Genomic DNA, 18912 nt, shown 5'->3' with positions numbered 1-18912 from the left:
TCAGATCCAGGGGCACCGAGGAGCCAGTGGGTGCCCTGGGTGGGCTACAGGTGTAAAGAGGTCAGTTTAAGACCCACATTTGTATAAACATGAACCAACAACTGAGAATCACCCAACCTGTGTAGAAAACACCAACGTGGAGAGAGAGGAACAGCGGGCTCCACAGGCCGACTGCGGAGAGGAGGGGGCGCCCCACACCCCACCATCATCTCAAAGTATCGGAAAGACGTCAATACATGGAAAAGCATGACTAGGCTGCAATCAAAAAGACACAGGCCTTGAAAAATTAAAAATGTGATCACTGAACATTTTGTAAAAACTCAAAAATAACCAAGCCACAGAGTGGGCACAGGTGAAGATTTAAAAAGAGAGCTAGGAGCTGGAGGAAGGGCCTCCCCCAGAGGAGAAGGGCGGCTTCCAGGGGGCGGATCCCAGAGAGAGGCCTGCAGCTGGCCAGACAGGCAGACGTCCAGGCACGAAGGATCACACAGATGAAGAGGGTGTGTGATTAGGACAGAGGACACCACAGAAAGAGCTAACAGTCCCACCAAGTGTGCAAATGAGCAGGGGAGCCCCGCAGGGGCGCTCTCCCGCACACGCCTCCCACAGCTCGCTTTACACCCCGGGCAGGAAGGCGCTGGCCCTGCGGCCCCGCAACAAGGAAGGAAGCCCGGCCAAGGGGAAGCAGCCGCCACACGACCCTCACTGTCCCCAGCGGAGCCCTCAACGCGCCCAACTTCCTCCTCCTGTCTGTCCGGTGAGGCTCCTGTCCTCTGCCTGCAGGACCCGCCCCAGCTGGCCGGCCGGCCACAGCCTGCATGTCCTCTGCGCTGCCGAGCACACTTGCTTCGCTGATGAGACGGCTGTGGCTGGTTTATCTGAAGACTGACAGCAGTGTGGACTTAACACCATAGATTCAAATCGTACCAAATAAAACTTGATGGAACCGACGGGAAAGGGACAACACTGCCTGATGGAATTCCAGAGACTAGAGTCAAGCAGATATGCAAGACGGGTTTAGAAAAGGCAGAGGAGCCCGAGATCAAACTGCCAACATCTGCTGGATCATAGAAAAAGCAAGGGAATTCCAGAAAAAACATCTGCTGTGCTTCACTGACTTGCTAGAGCCTTTGTGTGGATCACAACACACTGTGGAAAATTCTTCACGAGATGGGAATACCAGACCACCTTACCTGCCGCCTGAGAAACCTGTATGCAGGTCAGGAAGCAACAGTTAGAGCCAGACACTGAAGAGTGGGCTGGTTCCCAACCGAGGAAGGGGCGCGTCAAGGCTCTGCATCATCCCCCTGCTTGTCTGACTTACATGCAGGGAACAGCATGGGAAACGCCGGGCTGGCTGACTCACAAGCTGGAGTCAAGTCTGCCGGGAAAAACAGTAACATCCTCAGACATGCAGATGGTACCACTCTAAAAGGCAAAAAGTGAAGCAGAACTAAAGAGCCTCTTCATGAAAGTGAAAGAAGAAAGTGAAAAGGCTGGCTTAAAACTCAATATTCAAAAAACTAAGAGCATGACATCCAGTCCCATCACTTCATGGCAAATAGAAGGTGAAAAAGTGGACCAGCAACAGATTTCATTTTCTTGGGCTCCAAAATCACTGTGGACGGTGACTGCAGCCATGAAATTAAGACACTTGCTCCTTGGAAGGAAAGCTATGACAAACCTAGACAACGTATTAAAAGGCAGAGATCTCGTATCACTCTACCAACAAAGATCTGTCTAGTCAAAGCTATGGTTTTCCCAGTAGTCATGTACAGAAATAAGAGCTGGACCATAAAGAAGGCTAAGCACTAAAGAATCGATGCTTTCAAATTGTGGTTCTAGAGAAGACTCTTGAGATTCCCTTGGACTGCAAGGAGATCAAACCAGTCCATCCTAAAGGAAATCAGTCCTGAATATTCATTGGAAGGACTGATGCTGAAGCTGAAGCTCCAATACTGTGGCCACTTGATGCAAAGAGAGTACTCACTGGAAAAGACCCTGATGCTGGGAAGGATTGGGGGCGGGAGGAGAGGGGACAACAGAGGATGAGACGGGATGGTTAGACAGAATCACCGATTCAGTGGACATGAGTTTGAGTAAACTCCAGGAGTTGGTGATGGACAGGGAGGCCTGGCGTGCTGCAGTCCATGCGGTCGCAAAGAGTCGGACACGACTGAGCGACTGAACTGAACTGAACTGAGAAAAAGATAAGTCAGTTAAAAAAAAGAAAAACTTGCACAAAAGATGCAACAAACAGGCAGCTCCGAGAGGACCAAGCAAAAGCAGTCAATCTCACTGCTCATCGGGGACGGCAGACGAAGGTCCCCGAGTACTGTGCACCCCCAGGAAGGCCACTAAGCGCACGGCGCCGACAGGTCCACCGCAGACCAACACGCAGCCCGGATGCCCCAGGACCCCACGTGCAGCACGGTCCCAAGAGACGAGCCCGCCGGAGGGTGATGTACCAGGACATGCACGGCAGCCACACAGGACCACCCAGCGTCCACGGCCAGGGAGAGGACCCTGGGACATGCACAACCGAGATCCTGCCAGCAATAAACGAACCGCTGATACACACACAGAAAGGACATTTTTTGTGTGGTTCCAATTGTCTGTAGCAGAAAAACAAGTAAATTAATCGACAGCGAGGGCTCTCTGGGCACAGGAGAGACACTGGACCAAGGTATGTGCTCAGAGCTCACGTCACACACTCGTCCCTCAGACCTCACGTCACGCACACGCATCCCAGACCTCACGTCACGCACATTCGTCCCTCAGACCTCACGTCACACACCCGTCCCTCAGACGTCACATCACACACCCGTCCCTCAGAGCTCACGTCACACACCCGTCCCTCAGAGCTCACGTCACACACCCGTCCCTCAGACCTCACGTCACACACCCGTCCCTCAGAGCTCACGTCACACACCCGTCCCTCAGAGCTCACGTCACACACGCGTCCCTCAGAGCTCACGTCACACACCCGTCCCTCAGACGTCACGTCACACACCCGTCCCTCAGACCTCACGTCACACACCCGTCCCTCAGACGTCACGTCACACACCCGTCCCTCAGAGCTCACGTCACACACCCGTCCCTCAGAGCTCACGTCACACACCCGTCCCTCAGAGCTCACGTCACACACCCGTCCCTCAGAGCTCACGTCACACACGCTCGTCCCTCAGAGCTCACGTCACACACGCGTCCCTCAGAGCTCACGTCACACACCCGTCCCTCAGACGTCACGTCACACACCCGTCCCTCAGAGCTCACGTCACACACCCGTCCCTCAGAGCTCACGTCACACACCCGTCCCTCAGAGCTCACGTCACACACCCGTCCCTCAGAGCTCACGTCACACACCCGTCCCTCAGAGCTCACGTCACACACCCGTCCCTCAGAGCTCACGTCACACACCCGTCCCTCAGAGCTCACGTCACACACCCGTCCCTCAGACGTCACGTCACACACCCGTCCCTCAGACCTCACGTCACACACCCGTCCCTCAGACGTCACGTCACACACCCGTCCCTCAGACGTCACGTCACACACCCGTCCCTCAGAGCTCACGTCACACACCCGTCCCTCAGACGTCACGTCACACACCCGTCCCTCAGACGTCACGTCACACACGCGTCCCTCAGACCTCACGTCACACACCCGTCCCTCAGACGTCACGTCACACACCCGTCCCTCAGACGTCACGTCACACACCCGTCCCTCAGACCTCACGTCACACACCCGTCCCTCAGAGCTCACGTCACACACGCGTCCCTCAGACCTCACGTCACACACGCGTCCCTCAGACCTCACGTCACACACGCTCGTCCCTCAGAGCTCACGTCACACACCCGTCCCTCAGAGCTCACGTCACACACCCGTCCCTCAGACCTCACGTCACACACCCGTCCCTCAGACGTCACGTCACACACCCGTCCCTCAGACCTCACGTCACACACCCGTCCCTCAGAGCTCACGTCACACACGCGTCCCTCAGACCTCACGTCACACGCCCGTCCCTCAGAGCTCACGTCACACGCCCGTCCCTCAGAGCTCACGTCACACACGCTCGTCCCTCAGAGCTCACGTCACACACCCGTCCCTCAGAGCTCACGTCACACACCCGTCCCTCAGACCTCACGTCACACACCCGTCCCTCAGAGCTCACGTCACACGCCCGTCCCTCAGAGCTCACGTCACACGCCCGTCCCTCAGACGTCACGTCACACGCCCGTCCCTCAGAGCTCACGTCACACGCCCGTCCCTCAGAGCTCACGTCACACGCCCGTCCCTCAGAGCTCACGTCACACACGCTCGTCCCTCAGAGCTCACGTCACACACCCGTCCCTCAGACGTCACGTCACACACCCGTCCCTCAGACGTCACGTCACACACCCGTCCCTCAGACGTCACGTCACACACCCGTCCCTCAGACCTCACGTCACACACCCGTCCCTCAGACGTCACGTCACACACCCGTCCCTCAGACGTCAAGTCACACACCCGTCCCTCAGACCTCACGTCACACGCCCGTCCCTCAGAGCTCACGTCACACGCCCGTCCCTCAGAGCTCACGTCACACGCCCGTCCCTCAGACCTCACGTCACACGCCCGTCCCTCAGAGCTCACGTCACACGCCCGTCCCTCAGAGCTCACGTCACACACGCTCGTCCCTCAGAGCTCACGTCACACACCCGTCCCTCAGAGCTCACGTCACACACCCGTCCCTCAGAGCTCACGTCACACACCCGTCCCTCAGAGCTCACGTCACACACCCGTCCCTCAGAGCTCACGTCACACACCCGTCCCTCAGAGCTCACGTCACACACCCGTCCCTCAGAGCTCACGTCACACACCCGTCCCTCAGAGCTCACGTCACACACCCGTCCCTCAGAGCTCACGTCACACGCCCGTCCCTCAGAGCTCACGTCACACACGCTCGTCCCTCAGAGCTCACGTCACACACCCGTCCCTCAGAGCTCACGTCACACACCCGTCCCTCAGACCTCACATCACACACACGCATCCCAGACCTCACGTCACGCACGCTCGTCCCTCAGAGCTCACGTCACACACGCGTCCCTCAGACCTCACGTCACGCACGCTCGTCCCGGAGCTCACGTCACACACGCTCGTCCTGGAGCTCATGTCACACACGCGTCCCTCAGACCTCACGTCACGCACGCTCGTCCCGGAGCTCACGTCACACACGCTCGTCCCTCAGACCTCACGTCACGTGTGCTCGTCCTGGAGCTCACGTCACACACACTCGTCTGGAAGCTCACCTAAGCTTGGCACACTTATGCATCTTACACGCGTTATGCCAAGAATAACAGACAAACGGAAAGAATACAATAAAACTTCCCCTGAGAAATGTCTCCCCATGAAAGGGTTCATCAGGTCAGTAACAAAAGCTCCAGCCTAGAGGCATCTCAGAATCCCAAGGAGGGAGAGAAAACCCAAAGGTCCATATCAAGAAACAAAGACTGAGACGGTGACTCAGCCGGGGACCGCACCCCCGTGCTGGCCGCCCAGCACAGCTTGGCCCAGCCCTCCCGGGCTCCCGGAGGGGAGACGGGGGTGCAGGGCTGCTCTCCCGCCGAGCCCCATCTCAACCGGGGCCACAGCGTTTCCAGCAAAACCAGAGGCAAGCCCGCAAGAGGGGCCTGCGGGGACCAGCCTCCAGGGGTGGGGGCAGGAGGTGTAGACCCCGAGGGAGCGGGAGCAGGAGAGGGACCTGCGGGGACCAGCCTCCAGGGTGGGGGCAGGAGGTGTAGACCCCGAGGGAGTGGGAGCAGGAGAGGGACCTGCGGGGACCAGCCTCCAGGGTGGGGCAGGAGGTGTAGACCCCGAGGGAGCGGGAGCAGGAGAGGGACCTGCGGGGACCAGCCTCCAGGGTGGGGGCAGGAGGTGTAGACCCTGAGTGAGCAGGACCACAACCCAGACTGTCCGTTCCTCCTCCAATTCTCTCTTGTTTTCTAAGACACCCAAAACTGAATGTAAATAGTAACTGCTGCTGCTGCTGCTGCTAAGTCGCTTCAGTCATGTCCGACTCTGTGCGACCCCACACACGGCAGCCCACCAGGCTCCGCCGTCCCTGGGATTCTCCAGGCAAGCACACTGGAGTGGGTTGCCATTTCCTTCTCCAGTGCATGAAAGGGAAAAGTGAAAGTGAAGTCGCTCAGTCGTGTCCGACTCTTAGCGACCCCATGGGCTGTAGCCTACCAGGCTCCTCCGTAACAACTGAAGGTAAATCCATAGATTTCAACCCAACCCAACAGGCTGGGGGCAGGTGGCAGGAAGCGAGAGCGCAGGTGCCCCCGTGGGAGGACAGACCAGCTGCAGTGGAGAGAGGAGGCACCTCGCGGAGAGAAGGGGGTAACCCCCGTGGCCGATTCATGTCACTGTGTGGCAAAAACTACTACAATATTGTAAAGTAATTAGCCCCCAACTAAAATAAATAAATTTATTTAAAAAAAAAATAAAAAAAAAGAGAGAAGGGGGTAACCAACCACTAGGAGGACCGTGGAGAAAAGCCTCCAGACCCTGGGGCCGGAGGAGGAGGTGCCGAACACAGACTGAGGAAGAGACCCACGATTAAGTCAGCAAACAGCCGTAAACGCTGTTTAAACAGATGAACACGGAACACGAAATAAGAGTGAAACTAACCGACAGCAGGGAGCTTCCTGGATGCACGAGGCACGCTCCCCCGTGATCGGTGTGCAGGCCTCAGTCACACACGCGGCCCCGACCCGTCAGAAACACACCAGTCACGTTTCTTAGAGAATGTCTGGGAAACACACAGAATCTGCCTTTCTCTCTCCTCCAAAAGCAACAGAAGATGACAGTAACGACATACAATCAGCACAGACTCACCAGGACAAAGGAAAAAGCACAGCAACTCTCCAGGGACAGGCAAGGCCCGCACACGGCGGGTGCACCGAGGGGCCAGGACAGCGCGGGGCCGCCGGGAAGAGGGCAGGTCTGGACAAGAGCAGCAGAGTCGGGGCTGGAGCTCACGGCCACCCTCGGCTCCCACAGCCCCATCCAGCAGGGACAGGATGCTGACGCCAGAGGGGGACAGCTTCCCCGGGCGGGCGGAGGCAGAGCCCGCCCCTCCCCAGGCGCCGGGCTCCGACCCGGGCAGGAGCCCCAGGGAAGGGGCGAGGACGACCACCGAGCGGGCTCACCCGGCCTCAGACCGCGCTGACCCCGTGCCCAGCCACCTGCGAGCTCCACTTTGACTCCTTAAACTCAGCCATATTTGAAATTAGACGGGTTATTTCTCTCTGTACCGCTGGTTTGCCGTTTTACTCCCATGAATACATCTGCATGAACACTACTGTTTACAACTGATCTGGGTCCGATGGACAACCTGTTTTGGGTTTTTGGAAATAGATCCATTCTCTACTGGGAATAAAGTTCTTCACATGCAGAAGATCTTAAAGTCAGGCACAGAGAAAAAGAAAGATTACATGACAGCAGCCCCTGAAGACAGGAGGGGCAGGGAGTGAAGGCCACAGCTCGGGCCAGCAGCGGGGGCTCGGCCAGCAGCGGGGGCTCGGCCAGCAGTGGGGGCTCGGCCCGCAGCGGGGGCTCGGCCAGCAGCAGGGGCTCGGGCAGCAGCAGAGGCTCGGGCAGCAGCAGGGGCTCGGCCAGCAGCAGGGGCTCGGGCAGCAGCGGGGGCTCGGGCAGCAGCGGGGGCTCGGCCAGCAGCAGGGGCTCGGCCAGCAGCAGGGGCTCGGCCCGCAGCGGGGAGAGCTCTGCTCTGTGAGCACCAGGGAGCCCCCTAAAGACACAGAGGGCAGGACTCCAGGCTTCCAACGCCGTGCGTGCTAACTCAGTCCAACTCTCTGTGACCCCAGGCACAGTGGCCCGCCAGGGTCCTCTGTCCACGGGATCCTCCAGGCAAGAACACTGGAGTGCGTTGCCATGCCCTCCTCCAGAGGATCTTCCCGACCCAGGGATGGAACCCGCGTTTCATGTCTCCTGAAACGGCAGGCGGGTTCTTTAAAATGAGCCCCACTTGGGAAGCCCCCCAACACCACGGTCCGGGTTCAATCCCTGGTCAGACAACTAAGATCCTTCAAGCCACGCGATGCGGCCTAAATAAATAAATAAATTTGTGTGCCCTAAATTTGTATACACATAGTCTATACAGGAAAAATAAAAGACCAACAAAACTATGGGTAGAAATGGACAAATCCACAGCCATCACGGAGACTTTAATATGCTCCTGCGGCGATAGGCAGACAAGCAAAGCCAGGGTCAGTGAGCACTGGGAGGAAGTCTGACCCAAGTGACATGCGCACAACGCCCCACCTCCTGCAGAAACATGTTCTTTTCACATGTCCAAACTGATTGTAACTGACCAGACAGATGTTGGGCCATGAAGTCAAATCATTCAAAAGACTGAAATCCTGCAGAATACTGTCTCTAAACACAGAAGAATCAAGCGTAAAAAAAGAGCCAACAACACTAATAATCATGGGGTCAAAGGAAAAAGCTCACTGGAAAACTTAAAACATTTTGATGCAAGTCATCATTAGAAGCCCACCACCTGCCCTCATGGTAGTCAACAGCACAGTCGTCAAGCCCTGCTGGACTGGGGAGCGGCTGGCCAAGGGTGTGCTGGCCGCCCCATCCACGGCGGCAGTGGGCAGCCAGGCGGGTCCTCAAGAGCCATGGAGAAGGAGACCAGGCTGCAGGGAAGGATGCTCCACCTCACCCAGCGGGCAGGTGAGGGCTGCGAAGCCTGGCAACACGTCCCATTGGGAGGCACTCGGGTGCCAGCACGTCCCTGAGAGGGTGCTCACAGAGGCCTGAGGCGCCCCAGCAGGGGTGCCCTGCCTGAGCGCCTGCAGCCAACATCGTGCCCAGCCGTGAGAGCACGGTGCGTCCCCCGAAATCAGCTATGAGACACCCGGACGCAGTGTGGTGCTGGAGGTTCTAGACCGCACTGTCAGCGAAGAAAATCAAACCGTGCCGCAATCAGACAGCAAAGCAAGGCTGTGTCTATTTTCAGATGTCATGATCTCATATATAGAAGATTCTCAGGAATCCATTAAAAAACTATTAAATGCGTTTTTCAAGGGCTGCAAGATGCAAGATCAATACACAAATATGTATCGTATCTCTATACAAACAATCAAAAAATGAAATAAAGAAAGCAATTCCATTTACAATAGCATCAAAAAGATAAAAAATTTAAAATAAATTAGCAAAGAAATGTAAAACTTATACTCTGAAAACCACAAAAATTGTTTGAACAAGTTAAGGAAGATCTAAACCAATGGAAAAGCACTCTGCACCAGGGGTGAGGAGACTCCGCCTTCTTAACAGAGCGACACTTCCTGGACTCATCTTCAGAGGCTACTGGTCCCTGTCCCGACTCATCAACAGAGGCCACTGGTCCCTGTCCAATTCCCAGCAGACTCTTTGCAGAAACTGACAAACTCAACCTAAAAACTCCTCTGTAAATTCAAGGGACTCAGAACAGGCAACAAAACAGTGTTAAAAATGAAGAACAAATTGGGACGACTCAAACCTCCCGATTTCAAAACTTGCTACTAAGACGCAACAAGTAAAACAGTGTGATACCAGCAAAAGAACAGCATAAACCTGTGGGACGAAGGTGAGAACCCAAACCCCTCACAGTCACCGCCTCCTGACAAGGGCACCATGAATGAGTAGCCTCTTCAGCAGTGGTGATGGGAAAATGGGTGCCCACGTGCAAAAGAGTGCAGGTGGGCACTCACCTGAACACCAGACGCAAACACTAACTCAAAGTGACCAAAACCTCAGCCTTAGAGCTAAAATCGCAAAACTTGGAAGGAAACCCCAGCTTTACAAACCTCTGTCATCTGGACTGAATCAGGCAATCTTTCTCACTAACGACACAAAAGCACAGGCGACGAAGGAGCAGACAGACGGCACGTCTTCAAATTAAAGCCCTTTGTGCCTCGGTTCACCGCCGACCCACGGATGGGGGTGGTGTCCGCAAATCACAGAACTGATGAAAGACATGTATGCAATACAGAAAGAACTTTTACCACTTAATAAGAAGACAAATAACCCAATTAAAAACAGGCCAAGGTTAGAACAGACATTTCTCCAATCTGTTGAGGGCTGGCACTGTCACAAAACGCAACAAAAGTGGTCACACTGCAGGTCACACTGCTGTCCCCGCGTCATTTCTGTGCTCATTGAGACCGACTGGCTTCAGAAGGCGCGGGCCCACTGGGGCCCCCAGGGCGCACGGAGCAGCCCCGGCAGCGTCTGCAGCAAGCCCAGGGGGCCCAGTAGGGCCCGACAGCTGAGGTGGGGCCTCTACGAACAGTTCCTCTGGAAGGCGTACTGGTCACTGCAGGCCGCCCCCCTCACCCTTCACCCCACACCCCGGCCGCCCCTGCAGCCCCCCGGAGGGAAATACCGTTCTGCAGAGTCTGTGCTCGCGACTCCTTTCCCAGGTTCACGTGGAAGCCGCCGCCCAGGGTTGGGGTTTTGCCAGCACCTAGAAACACAGATCAGACGGATGAGCCAAATCCCGGCAGAGATCCATGTTAACAGTGTGTTTCGTCGCATCTGGTGTTTCCACAGCAAGAACTCAGAGGGGTCCGCAGGCAGACCAGGAGTCAACAGTGAGTGACCCCCACCCCACCGCCTCCTCTGCCCTGCCCTGGAGCCGGGTGGGGGGGGCCTTGCCCCAGAGACCGTCCCATAGCGCCCGTCTCTCCAGGCTGCAGTGCAGGCCCGGCCCCTCACTCAGCGCCCTGCAGCCCTGGGCCAGCCCCTCCCGTGGTTACCACGGCTGTCTCCGGGGGAGGGGGCTGCAGGCTCCTGGAGGGGAGGGTCTTGTCTGTGGGGCCTGGAGCCTCTGGGCCGGAGGTCTGCAGGAGGCACCCACGCGTGTACCCCTGCTGTGCTCACTCAACGCCTGCCCACCTGCAGCAGCGATCTAAGGACCCTGCTCCCAGAGCGTGGCCGCGGCTGTGCCCACAGGCACTCTGGCTTGACCCTCCCACCAACCCCAAGCCACCCCAAGAAGTCTCACATACTCTGCTCCACAGGGCTTCAAGGCTGGACTTCTGCCCTGACAGCCTCCTCCGGAGACAGCCAGGTGAACATCCGATGGTTCACCAGACTTAACAGGCCCCAGCCCTGAAGCGTGATCCTCAAATGAGCCCCACGCCAAAGGGAGGGCGCAGGGGGCGGAGCACAGTGGAGGAGGGGGGAGGAGCTGCCCCACCAGAGTCCGGCGTGTCTGTCACAAAGCACAGACCACAGGACTAGACGCTCCTCGAGTCAGCGGACATGACCGCACACCATCAGCCACAGGGCCTGCTGGAGCATCAAGCGCAGACTCAAGTGACAGCAAGTGGAGAAGCCAGATCTCTGCAATCTGAGCACAGGTCCCCGAGGGAAACACATGGCCCACGTCCTGGGGCCGGCAGGCTCCTCTGGGTCATCCACGGGCGGCTACAAACGCAGACAGTAGGAGAGCAAGCTGGCCTCCGGCTTATCTGTGACTGTACCCAAACCCCAAACCAAAACTAATAAGATTCTTTAAAGAGCGTTTGTGATCTTTTGGACACAGGAGCCACTAAAGAAGTCACGTGCCTAGGACCACCACACTGTGACCTGTGTCCAGTGTTCCAGTGCTGTGCAACTTTTATTTAAGAAGGAAAAAAAAAATCACCATATTGTTTTAACTGAGTCTGTGTCTTAAACTATTACAAGAATTCTGCATTAAAGGATGGACAGGGAAGCAGTCTAAACCTGCTCAAGCCCTGGGTTCCAGGAGCATGGACTCTGGGCGCCTCCCTCCCAGCCCCCTCCCCCTGCCCACCTGCCTGGACTGCACAGAGATGCTGCCGGCTCAGCGTGGAGGCGGTTTGGGTGAGTGTTCCCCAGCAAGGCCTGAAGGCCGCCCCTCCTCAGCCTGCACCTCCCCGGACCCTCTCTCCAGCACGCTGTCGTCCCCCGCCACCACCCCCCGTCTCTTCAATGCCCCCAGCGCCCGTCCTGGGGCTGCCCAGCTGCGTCTGCTCCGGGAGCTGGCTCCTGACTTGCTCTCCCCAGGCACACTCGCTCACACTCACACACATACTTGCGCTCACACACACTCACACTTACACTCACACACTCGCTCACACACACACACACATACTTGCGCTCACACACTCACTCTTACACACACTCACACACTCGCTCACACTCACACACACCACTGGTGCCCTCCAAGGTCCCTGTGTGTAGCCTGTCCCCCACGTGCTTGGAGGAGACACAGGGACTGAGTTCTGGGAAGGAAGGAGCCTCCCTGGGTCCAGCCAGCAGGGGGAAGGGAGGGGCAGGGCTCAAACCCTGCCTGCCAAGTGGATGCAGGTTCTTTCATCCGACAGACACCAGCCCCCCGGGACGTGGTTACAGTAGACACACATGGAGAGCAGTGGTGGAAGGTGTGAAAAGTGCTTATTCAGCAAATCTCAGACCACTCACACCGCGGGCTGGGCTCCCCTGAAGCGTGGAGGAAACTTTGAGCTCCACCTCTGGCCAAAACCACCAGTGCCTGCTGTACTAGTCCTTCAGAGGCCCTTCACACTGTTACCTCTACTAAAAACATTTGACGTTTTCTATAACAAGATCCTGTAACAAACAAGATACAACCAGCTGAAACTATCAAGTAGAAGGTGCAGTTTCCATCACCCACGTGGGCCAGGAGCGCCCCCGTGTGGACAGCATGGGCACCGCCAGAAACGCACCCAGGGCCCCTGGCCCCTGGGGTTCGGGTCTGCAAAAGCAAGAAGGTGCAAGACCGACCCTTGAGACTCCGCGGGGGCGGAGGGGAGACTGGGGGCCCTGCTCAGCCACTCTGAGCGTGGAGGACAAGCGGAAACACCAACGCCTCAAGACCAGACAGAGAAAAGCCGCACTCTGCACGGTCCTCCAGTTCACTTACAAACCCGTCCAACATGGATAGGCCAAGCCCCTCCTAGGCTTGTACTCACTATTCAAAGTGAGGGGTCTCTGTTGCTGCTGTGAAATTCCTTTTAAGGGGGGATGACCACACAAGGTCCAGCTGGGCAATTCCAGGACAGAAGGGAAATCCAGTAGCCCCTCAGCCTGAGTTCGGACGTGGGGATAACTCTTCTAAAGCACCCAAAAGGTCCTGGGCAAGCCCGCACTGAGCCCGGGGGTGGGCTTGTGGATGGACACAGACCTCCGACGTTGGTGAAGAAACAGCTAACCGGGGCGGCTGCCTAAACGTCTTTCAACCAGACTCAGAGCTACTGAAGAGCCTCTCGGCACAGCTGCAGGTCTGATTGTGGAAACCACCCAGCATGGAGCACGCCAGGTGATCCAGGCAGCGCGTGACGTTTTGGGAACAAGGTCCTCTCACCCAGGTGCCTCCAGGACAGAACTCAGCCACTTCCTGGGAGCAGGTCCCTTCCGCCGATACCTCAGGGGGGCCACAGGATAGAAACAGGGAACCTTCAAAACTCCAGGACCAGAGCTTGACTGGGACACGGGGTGGCTGTGCCTGAGAGAGCCCCCGGGGGCCACGCGCCAGGCAGGGGGCGGGCTGGCCGCCCCTCGGGGCCCAGGGAGCCCCCCAGCGCGCCAAGGCCTCCTGCCGGCATCACCACGGCCACACCTCACGCCTCGAACGTACGGGAACAGGGGTACCTGCAGGCACCGTGGCTTCGGCGACAAACCGCAGTGGTTCAGAGCTGGGGTTGCGGAACCCCCAGGGGGCGCGCCCAGAAGAGGGAGGGCGGGACCGAGGGAGCCGGAGGCAGGGTTGCGCGGCGCCGGCGTCTATGTCCACGTCACGTCCTCCAGAGCAGTGGCCTGGCTCCTGGGGGGCCCGCGGGGGCGCTGGGCACCCTCAGGCATGGAGCCCAGGGGAGAGGCCTGCTGTCCTTGAGACCTTCAGCACCGACGGCGGCACAGGATGCTGACAGGCCTGTGCTGGGAACCCTCCTCTGCCCCGAGCCCCTCGGCGCTGGGTGAGCCCCTCCCCCATGGCACACAGGACCCCTCCTCAAGACTCAGAGACCCGGCTGCCCAGCCCCACCCACCGCCTCGGCATCCTGCAGTCCTCACATCCATCCCTCCCTCAGCCACGCCCACCCTCTCCCCAGCTGCCCATCACCTAAAAGACAGCCCGTATGTCCCCAGCACCACCCTCAATGCCATCCCTCGGGACCGCACACCAACTTCACTGTTCCTCAAACGTCTCCCGGGGGTCAGGGGCCTGGGATCCTCCGCCTCTGGACCCCAGGCCCACGGTGCAGGCAGAAGACCAACCGCGGACAGGGCCTCTGGCCACAGGGCCCCGCGGCCACCTTACCTGTTCTCAGGTGGACAGCGGGGCTCACGGTGCCCTGCTGCTTCCCCCACAAGCAAGAACCCCAGGAAAGACGGCAGCCTTGGGACTTGGAAAAGGGCGCCCTGGAGAGAAAGCCCCGCGTCCAGGATGAGGCTGGAGCAAGCAAAGTGCTGAGGAGGGCCAGCTGGGCACACACTCCGGTGCTGTGGAGACTGAGAGCAGCCAGAGCGGCAACTGCGGCTGTGAAGGGGAGGGGAGGCCAGGAGCCTGGCAGAGCTCCACCCCGGGGAGGGGGTGGCTGGAGGCAGGTGACACCCCCCCGCCCCCTCTACCCAGCAGCTGGGAACCCACGCCCCCCGCAGCGCTTCCTTGTGGGCCCTCCAGAGAGTGAGCACACAGGACAGGGTCAGCCCTGGGTTCATACCGTCTCTCGATCCCATCACCAGGGCACACAGCCAGCCCTGAGCCTGTGCCCGCAGAGGGAGCACGTCTCTCAGATGCAGGACGTGCTGGGCCCGTCTCCTCTGCACCGAGCTCTCATCTGCACTGAGGACAGGCTGTGTCATTAGGCACAGAGCCTCCCATGGAACCCTAAGTGTCAGCCACAACGATTACTCTTCTTACCATGGTTATTACTCTCCTCCCAAAAGGCATCCAAGTCCCAGATGACTGAGGGAACACTTTGGCAACATGTGACAATGCTGCAAACACAGTGCCACGGAGACTCAGCCGCAGCAGGCCCAGAAGTCGCTCAAGAACACAAAGACGCGTGTGGTGCAGAAAACGAGGAAAAAGCAAAAAAACCCAAAACTGCTTCTTTGAAAAGATCAATAAAATCGACAAACTTCCAGCAAGAGAAACAAAGCAAAAAAGAGAGAAGACACAAAACACCAATATCTGAAAGGAAAAGGAGACACCACTACAGACCCTGCGGACATCAAAAGAATAAGGGAACAGCACCAACAACAGCATGTGCATAAATGCAACAACTGATACCAAATGGACCAAGTCCTCGAAACCACAAACTCACCCAAGACGAAAGAGATAATCTAAAAATAAGTCAAACCTGTAACTATTAAAGAAATTCAACCTGTAATTAAAAACTTCTGAAAATGAAACCTCCAGGCCCAGAGAGCTATACTGATGGACTCTACCAAACGGTCAACGGAGAAGTAATACTAGTTTTACACAATCACTTCCAGAAAACGGAAGAGAAGGGAACATTTCCCAACTCATTCCATGAGGCACATTACCTTGGTATTAAAACCAGACAAACATTACAAAAAAACTGCACACTAATTTTTCACATGAACATAAACATAAATATCCCAACAAAATATTAAGAAATCTAATCCAGTGACACCTACAAAGCATACTACCCCATGACCAAGTGAGTCTACCCCCGGAATGCACAGCATGTTTAATGTTCAAAAACCAGCCACATTGAGAGACCAAAGGAGAAAAACTAAACTCATCATCCAGGGACTTCACTAGTGGTCCAGTGGCTAAGACACTCAATGGAGGGGACCCAGGTTCAATATCCGGTCAGGAAACTAGATCTCGCTACAGCTAAAGACCCTGCGTGCCACAGTGGAGACCGAAGACCCTGCACGCCACAGCTAAAACTTGGTGCAGCCAAACAGATAAAGCAAAAACACTGAAAAAAAAACTTCACCATCCACTTATGATAAAAATTTAACAGCAAGCAAGGATTAGAAAGAGAACGTCCCCAATGTTATTGATAGAGAACAGGTATCATAAACCTACAGCCAACTTCACGCTGAGTGGGAAAGAGTTAATGCTCCCCCCTAAGATTGGGAAGAGGCGAGCGTGTCCGCTCAAAAGCAAGAAGAATCATGTCTGTCTATAAACAACAGGATTGTCTGCATCAAGAATCCTGGGGAACCTATTTTTGTAAAAACCCCTAGAACTAGTAAGTTTAGTGAGGTCATAGGACACAGGGCGATGAAAGAAATCAACCGTATTTCTATATTCTAGCACTGAACAATTGAAAACCGAATTTTTGAAAAATACTATTTACAAAAGCTCTACTTGGATTTTAGGTAAACATCTAAAACATGTACAGGAGCTATATGCTGAAAACTATGACACATGACGAAAGAACAAAGAAAACCAAATGAATGGAGAGACCTATCTGCACTCAGGGATTGGAAAACACAACAGTAAAAATGTGAAAGTGAAAGTCGCTCAGTTGTGTCTGACTCTTTGCCACCCCACGGACTATACAGTCCACGGAGTTCTCCAGACCAGAATACTGGAGTGGGTAGCCTTTCCCCTCTCCAGGGGATCTTCCCAACCCACGGATTGAATCCCGCATTGCAAGCGGATTCTTTACCAGCTGAGCCACAAGGGAAACCCAAAAATGTCAAAGCTCCCCAAATTTATCGAGAGATTTAATGCAATTCCAATCAAAATCCCAGTAGGATTTTTTGTAAACATACACAAACTTATTTTAAAATCAAATGACTGAAAAGGGATAGGAACTACATACTATAAAGCAATTCTGAAATGGAAAGCCAAAGCTGGAGGGATCACAACATCTGATTTCAAGACTTACTATAAACATACAGGATGGAACGTGCTGTAGACAGACGGACACTCTCACCAGTGGAACAGGAGAGAGAGCCCAGAAACAGATCCACACAAACAGCCCAGCGACGTGCTCCAAAGGAGCAAAGGCAATTGGAGACAGGACAGTCTTTCAACAAATGGCGCTGAGGGAGTTCCCTGGTGGCCCAGTGGTTAGGATTCTGGGCTTTCACTGCCAAGGCCCAGGTTCAATGCCTGGTCAGGTGGGGCGTGGCCAAAAAGGAAAACAACACAGCGCTGAAGCAACCGGACATCCACTGCAAAAAACAAACCGCAACCTACACACCGGACCTCATATGAGACTTACACTCAAAATGGTCATCAGTCTATAAAACATTAAAAAATAAAACAGAAGAACAGTGTGTCTCGGGCTTAGGCAATTTCTTAGAATGACAGAACAAGTACAGTCTGGAGGAGAAGGGGATGACAGAGGATGAGAGGGTTGGATGGCATCACCGACTCGATGGACATGAGTTTGAGCAAACTCTGGGAGATAGTGAAGGACAGGGAAGCCTGGAGTGCTGCAGTTCACGGGGTCCCAAAGAGAAGAACACGGCTTAGCAACTAAACAACAACAATAAAAGAAAAAAACTCAATAAAGGGGACCACACCTAATTTTAAAGCTTTTAATCAAAATTTTAAACTGCAAATCACCTGTCTAGCAAAGGACTTGTAACTACAGTATTTAAAGAACGCTCAAAACTCAACCTGTATAAAAACTGTAAGAAAACAACCCGCATAAAAACTATGCACGAACTACCAGAACAGACATTTCGGCAAGGAGAGGCGGCACCACAGCATGCTGGGGACACACCGAAAATGCCTGTGAAGGCACAGGCAACGCCGAGCCCTGGCTAAGCAGCTTATGAGAACGCAGAACGGTGTTGCCACACTGGAAAGTCGGTTTGGTGGCTTGTTACCCCGTTAAACACAGCTACCGTCCAGTCCTGGCTGACTCGCGTCCGTGGCAGGAGCCACCCACCAAGTTCCCGCAGCTCTCTCCGGATCGCCTCGGACTCGCCGTGGGGCAGGAAGGGGCCCCGCTGCGCGCAGCGCCCCGGGCGCGTCTCAGGGGTCCCCGGGTGAGGGATGGAAGCGGGTCCCCAAGGGTGGCTCCGGGCCCCGGAGAACCAGCCGCAGGCGCCGGGGGGCGGGGAGCTCCGTCCTCAGAGCGCGGCGACCGAGTCCCAAGGCGCGGAGACCCCTGCCCCGGAGCCGCGGGGCTGAGCCGACCACCGCGGGGTGGGGCGGGCTGACGTTCTCGACCCCCGACAACCGGCCCCAAGGGGCCCGGCGACTGCGGGCGGGCCACGACTGGAGCCTGGGCCGCGCTCCGTTACCGAGCCGCTCCCGCCCGCCCCCGGCCCCCGGCCCCTGGCCCCCGCCGCCCCCCGGGACGCACCGTCCAGGGACACGAACTGGCCCACGGCCGACGAGCCGCCGCCGCTGTTCTCCACGAACTGCACCTCGGACACGATGATGTTGTCCTCGAGCACCGAGCCGCAGCCGGTGCACACGGCGTCGCCGCGCGCCGCGTCCAGCTCGATGTCGGTGCCGCCGCACCCGCGGCACACGCGGCCCGTCATGCCGGCGGCTCCGGGGACCCGGCCCGCGCTCCAGGCCGCCCGCCGCCGCCGCCGCCGCCGCGCCGCTCAGACTCTCGCGAGGCCGCCGCCGCCGCCGCCGCCGCGCCCGCCGATTCGCAGCGGCAGATTCGCCGCGCGCACCGGGACGGCGCCGCCCGCCGCGGCCGTGCCGGGCGTGACGGCCGCGGGCTCCTGGGCCAAGGACTCGAGCCTGGCGCCCCGCGCCGGGAACGCAGCCACCGGGCCCGGGACTCGGACCCACAGGCCGCAACGGCGGGCTCCGGGCTGGACGGGGCGGGGCGGGGCCACGGCTCGTGGGCGGGGCTTGGCGGGCTGGCGGGCGAATCCCGGGCCGCGGGCGTGGCTCGCGGTGGGCGGGGC

At 56.9% G+C, this 18912-nt stretch overlaps 1 protein-coding gene across 12 annotated transcripts in view; it reads right to left on the bottom strand.

Annotated features, from left to right (window-relative positions):
* Window positions 1-18599, bottom strand: part of BRF1 (BRF1 general transcription factor IIIB subunit) — a 66581-nt gene extending 47982 nt beyond the window's left edge. For 11 of the 12 annotated variants that reach the window (XR_014071590.1, XR_014071591.1, XR_014071593.1 and 8 more), the window contains exons 1-2: window positions 18348-18599; window positions 10436-10516 (exon numbers count right to left, since the gene is read on the bottom strand). Coding sequence is in view for 7 of the 12 variants with exons in the window: in XM_081551189.1 (XP_081407315.1) it covers window positions 10436-10516; window positions 18348-18531 (265 nt within the window). In the remaining 5 variants the exon portion in view is untranslated. The remainder of the gene's footprint in view (window positions 1-10435; window positions 10517-18347) is intronic. The other variant, XM_081551194.1, reaches the window with a different exon arrangement.
* Window positions 18600-18912: the final 313 nt, after the last annotated feature.

This window comes from Giraffa tippelskirchi, chromosome 12 (genome assembly GCF_054371585.1).
Source record: "Giraffa tippelskirchi isolate mGirTip1 chromosome 12, T2T-mGirTip1v1.2.pri, whole genome shotgun sequence".
Lineage (NCBI taxonomy): Eukaryota > Metazoa > Chordata > Mammalia > Artiodactyla > Giraffidae > Giraffa > Giraffa tippelskirchi.
This window is presented reverse-complemented; position numbering and strand designations above follow the sequence as displayed.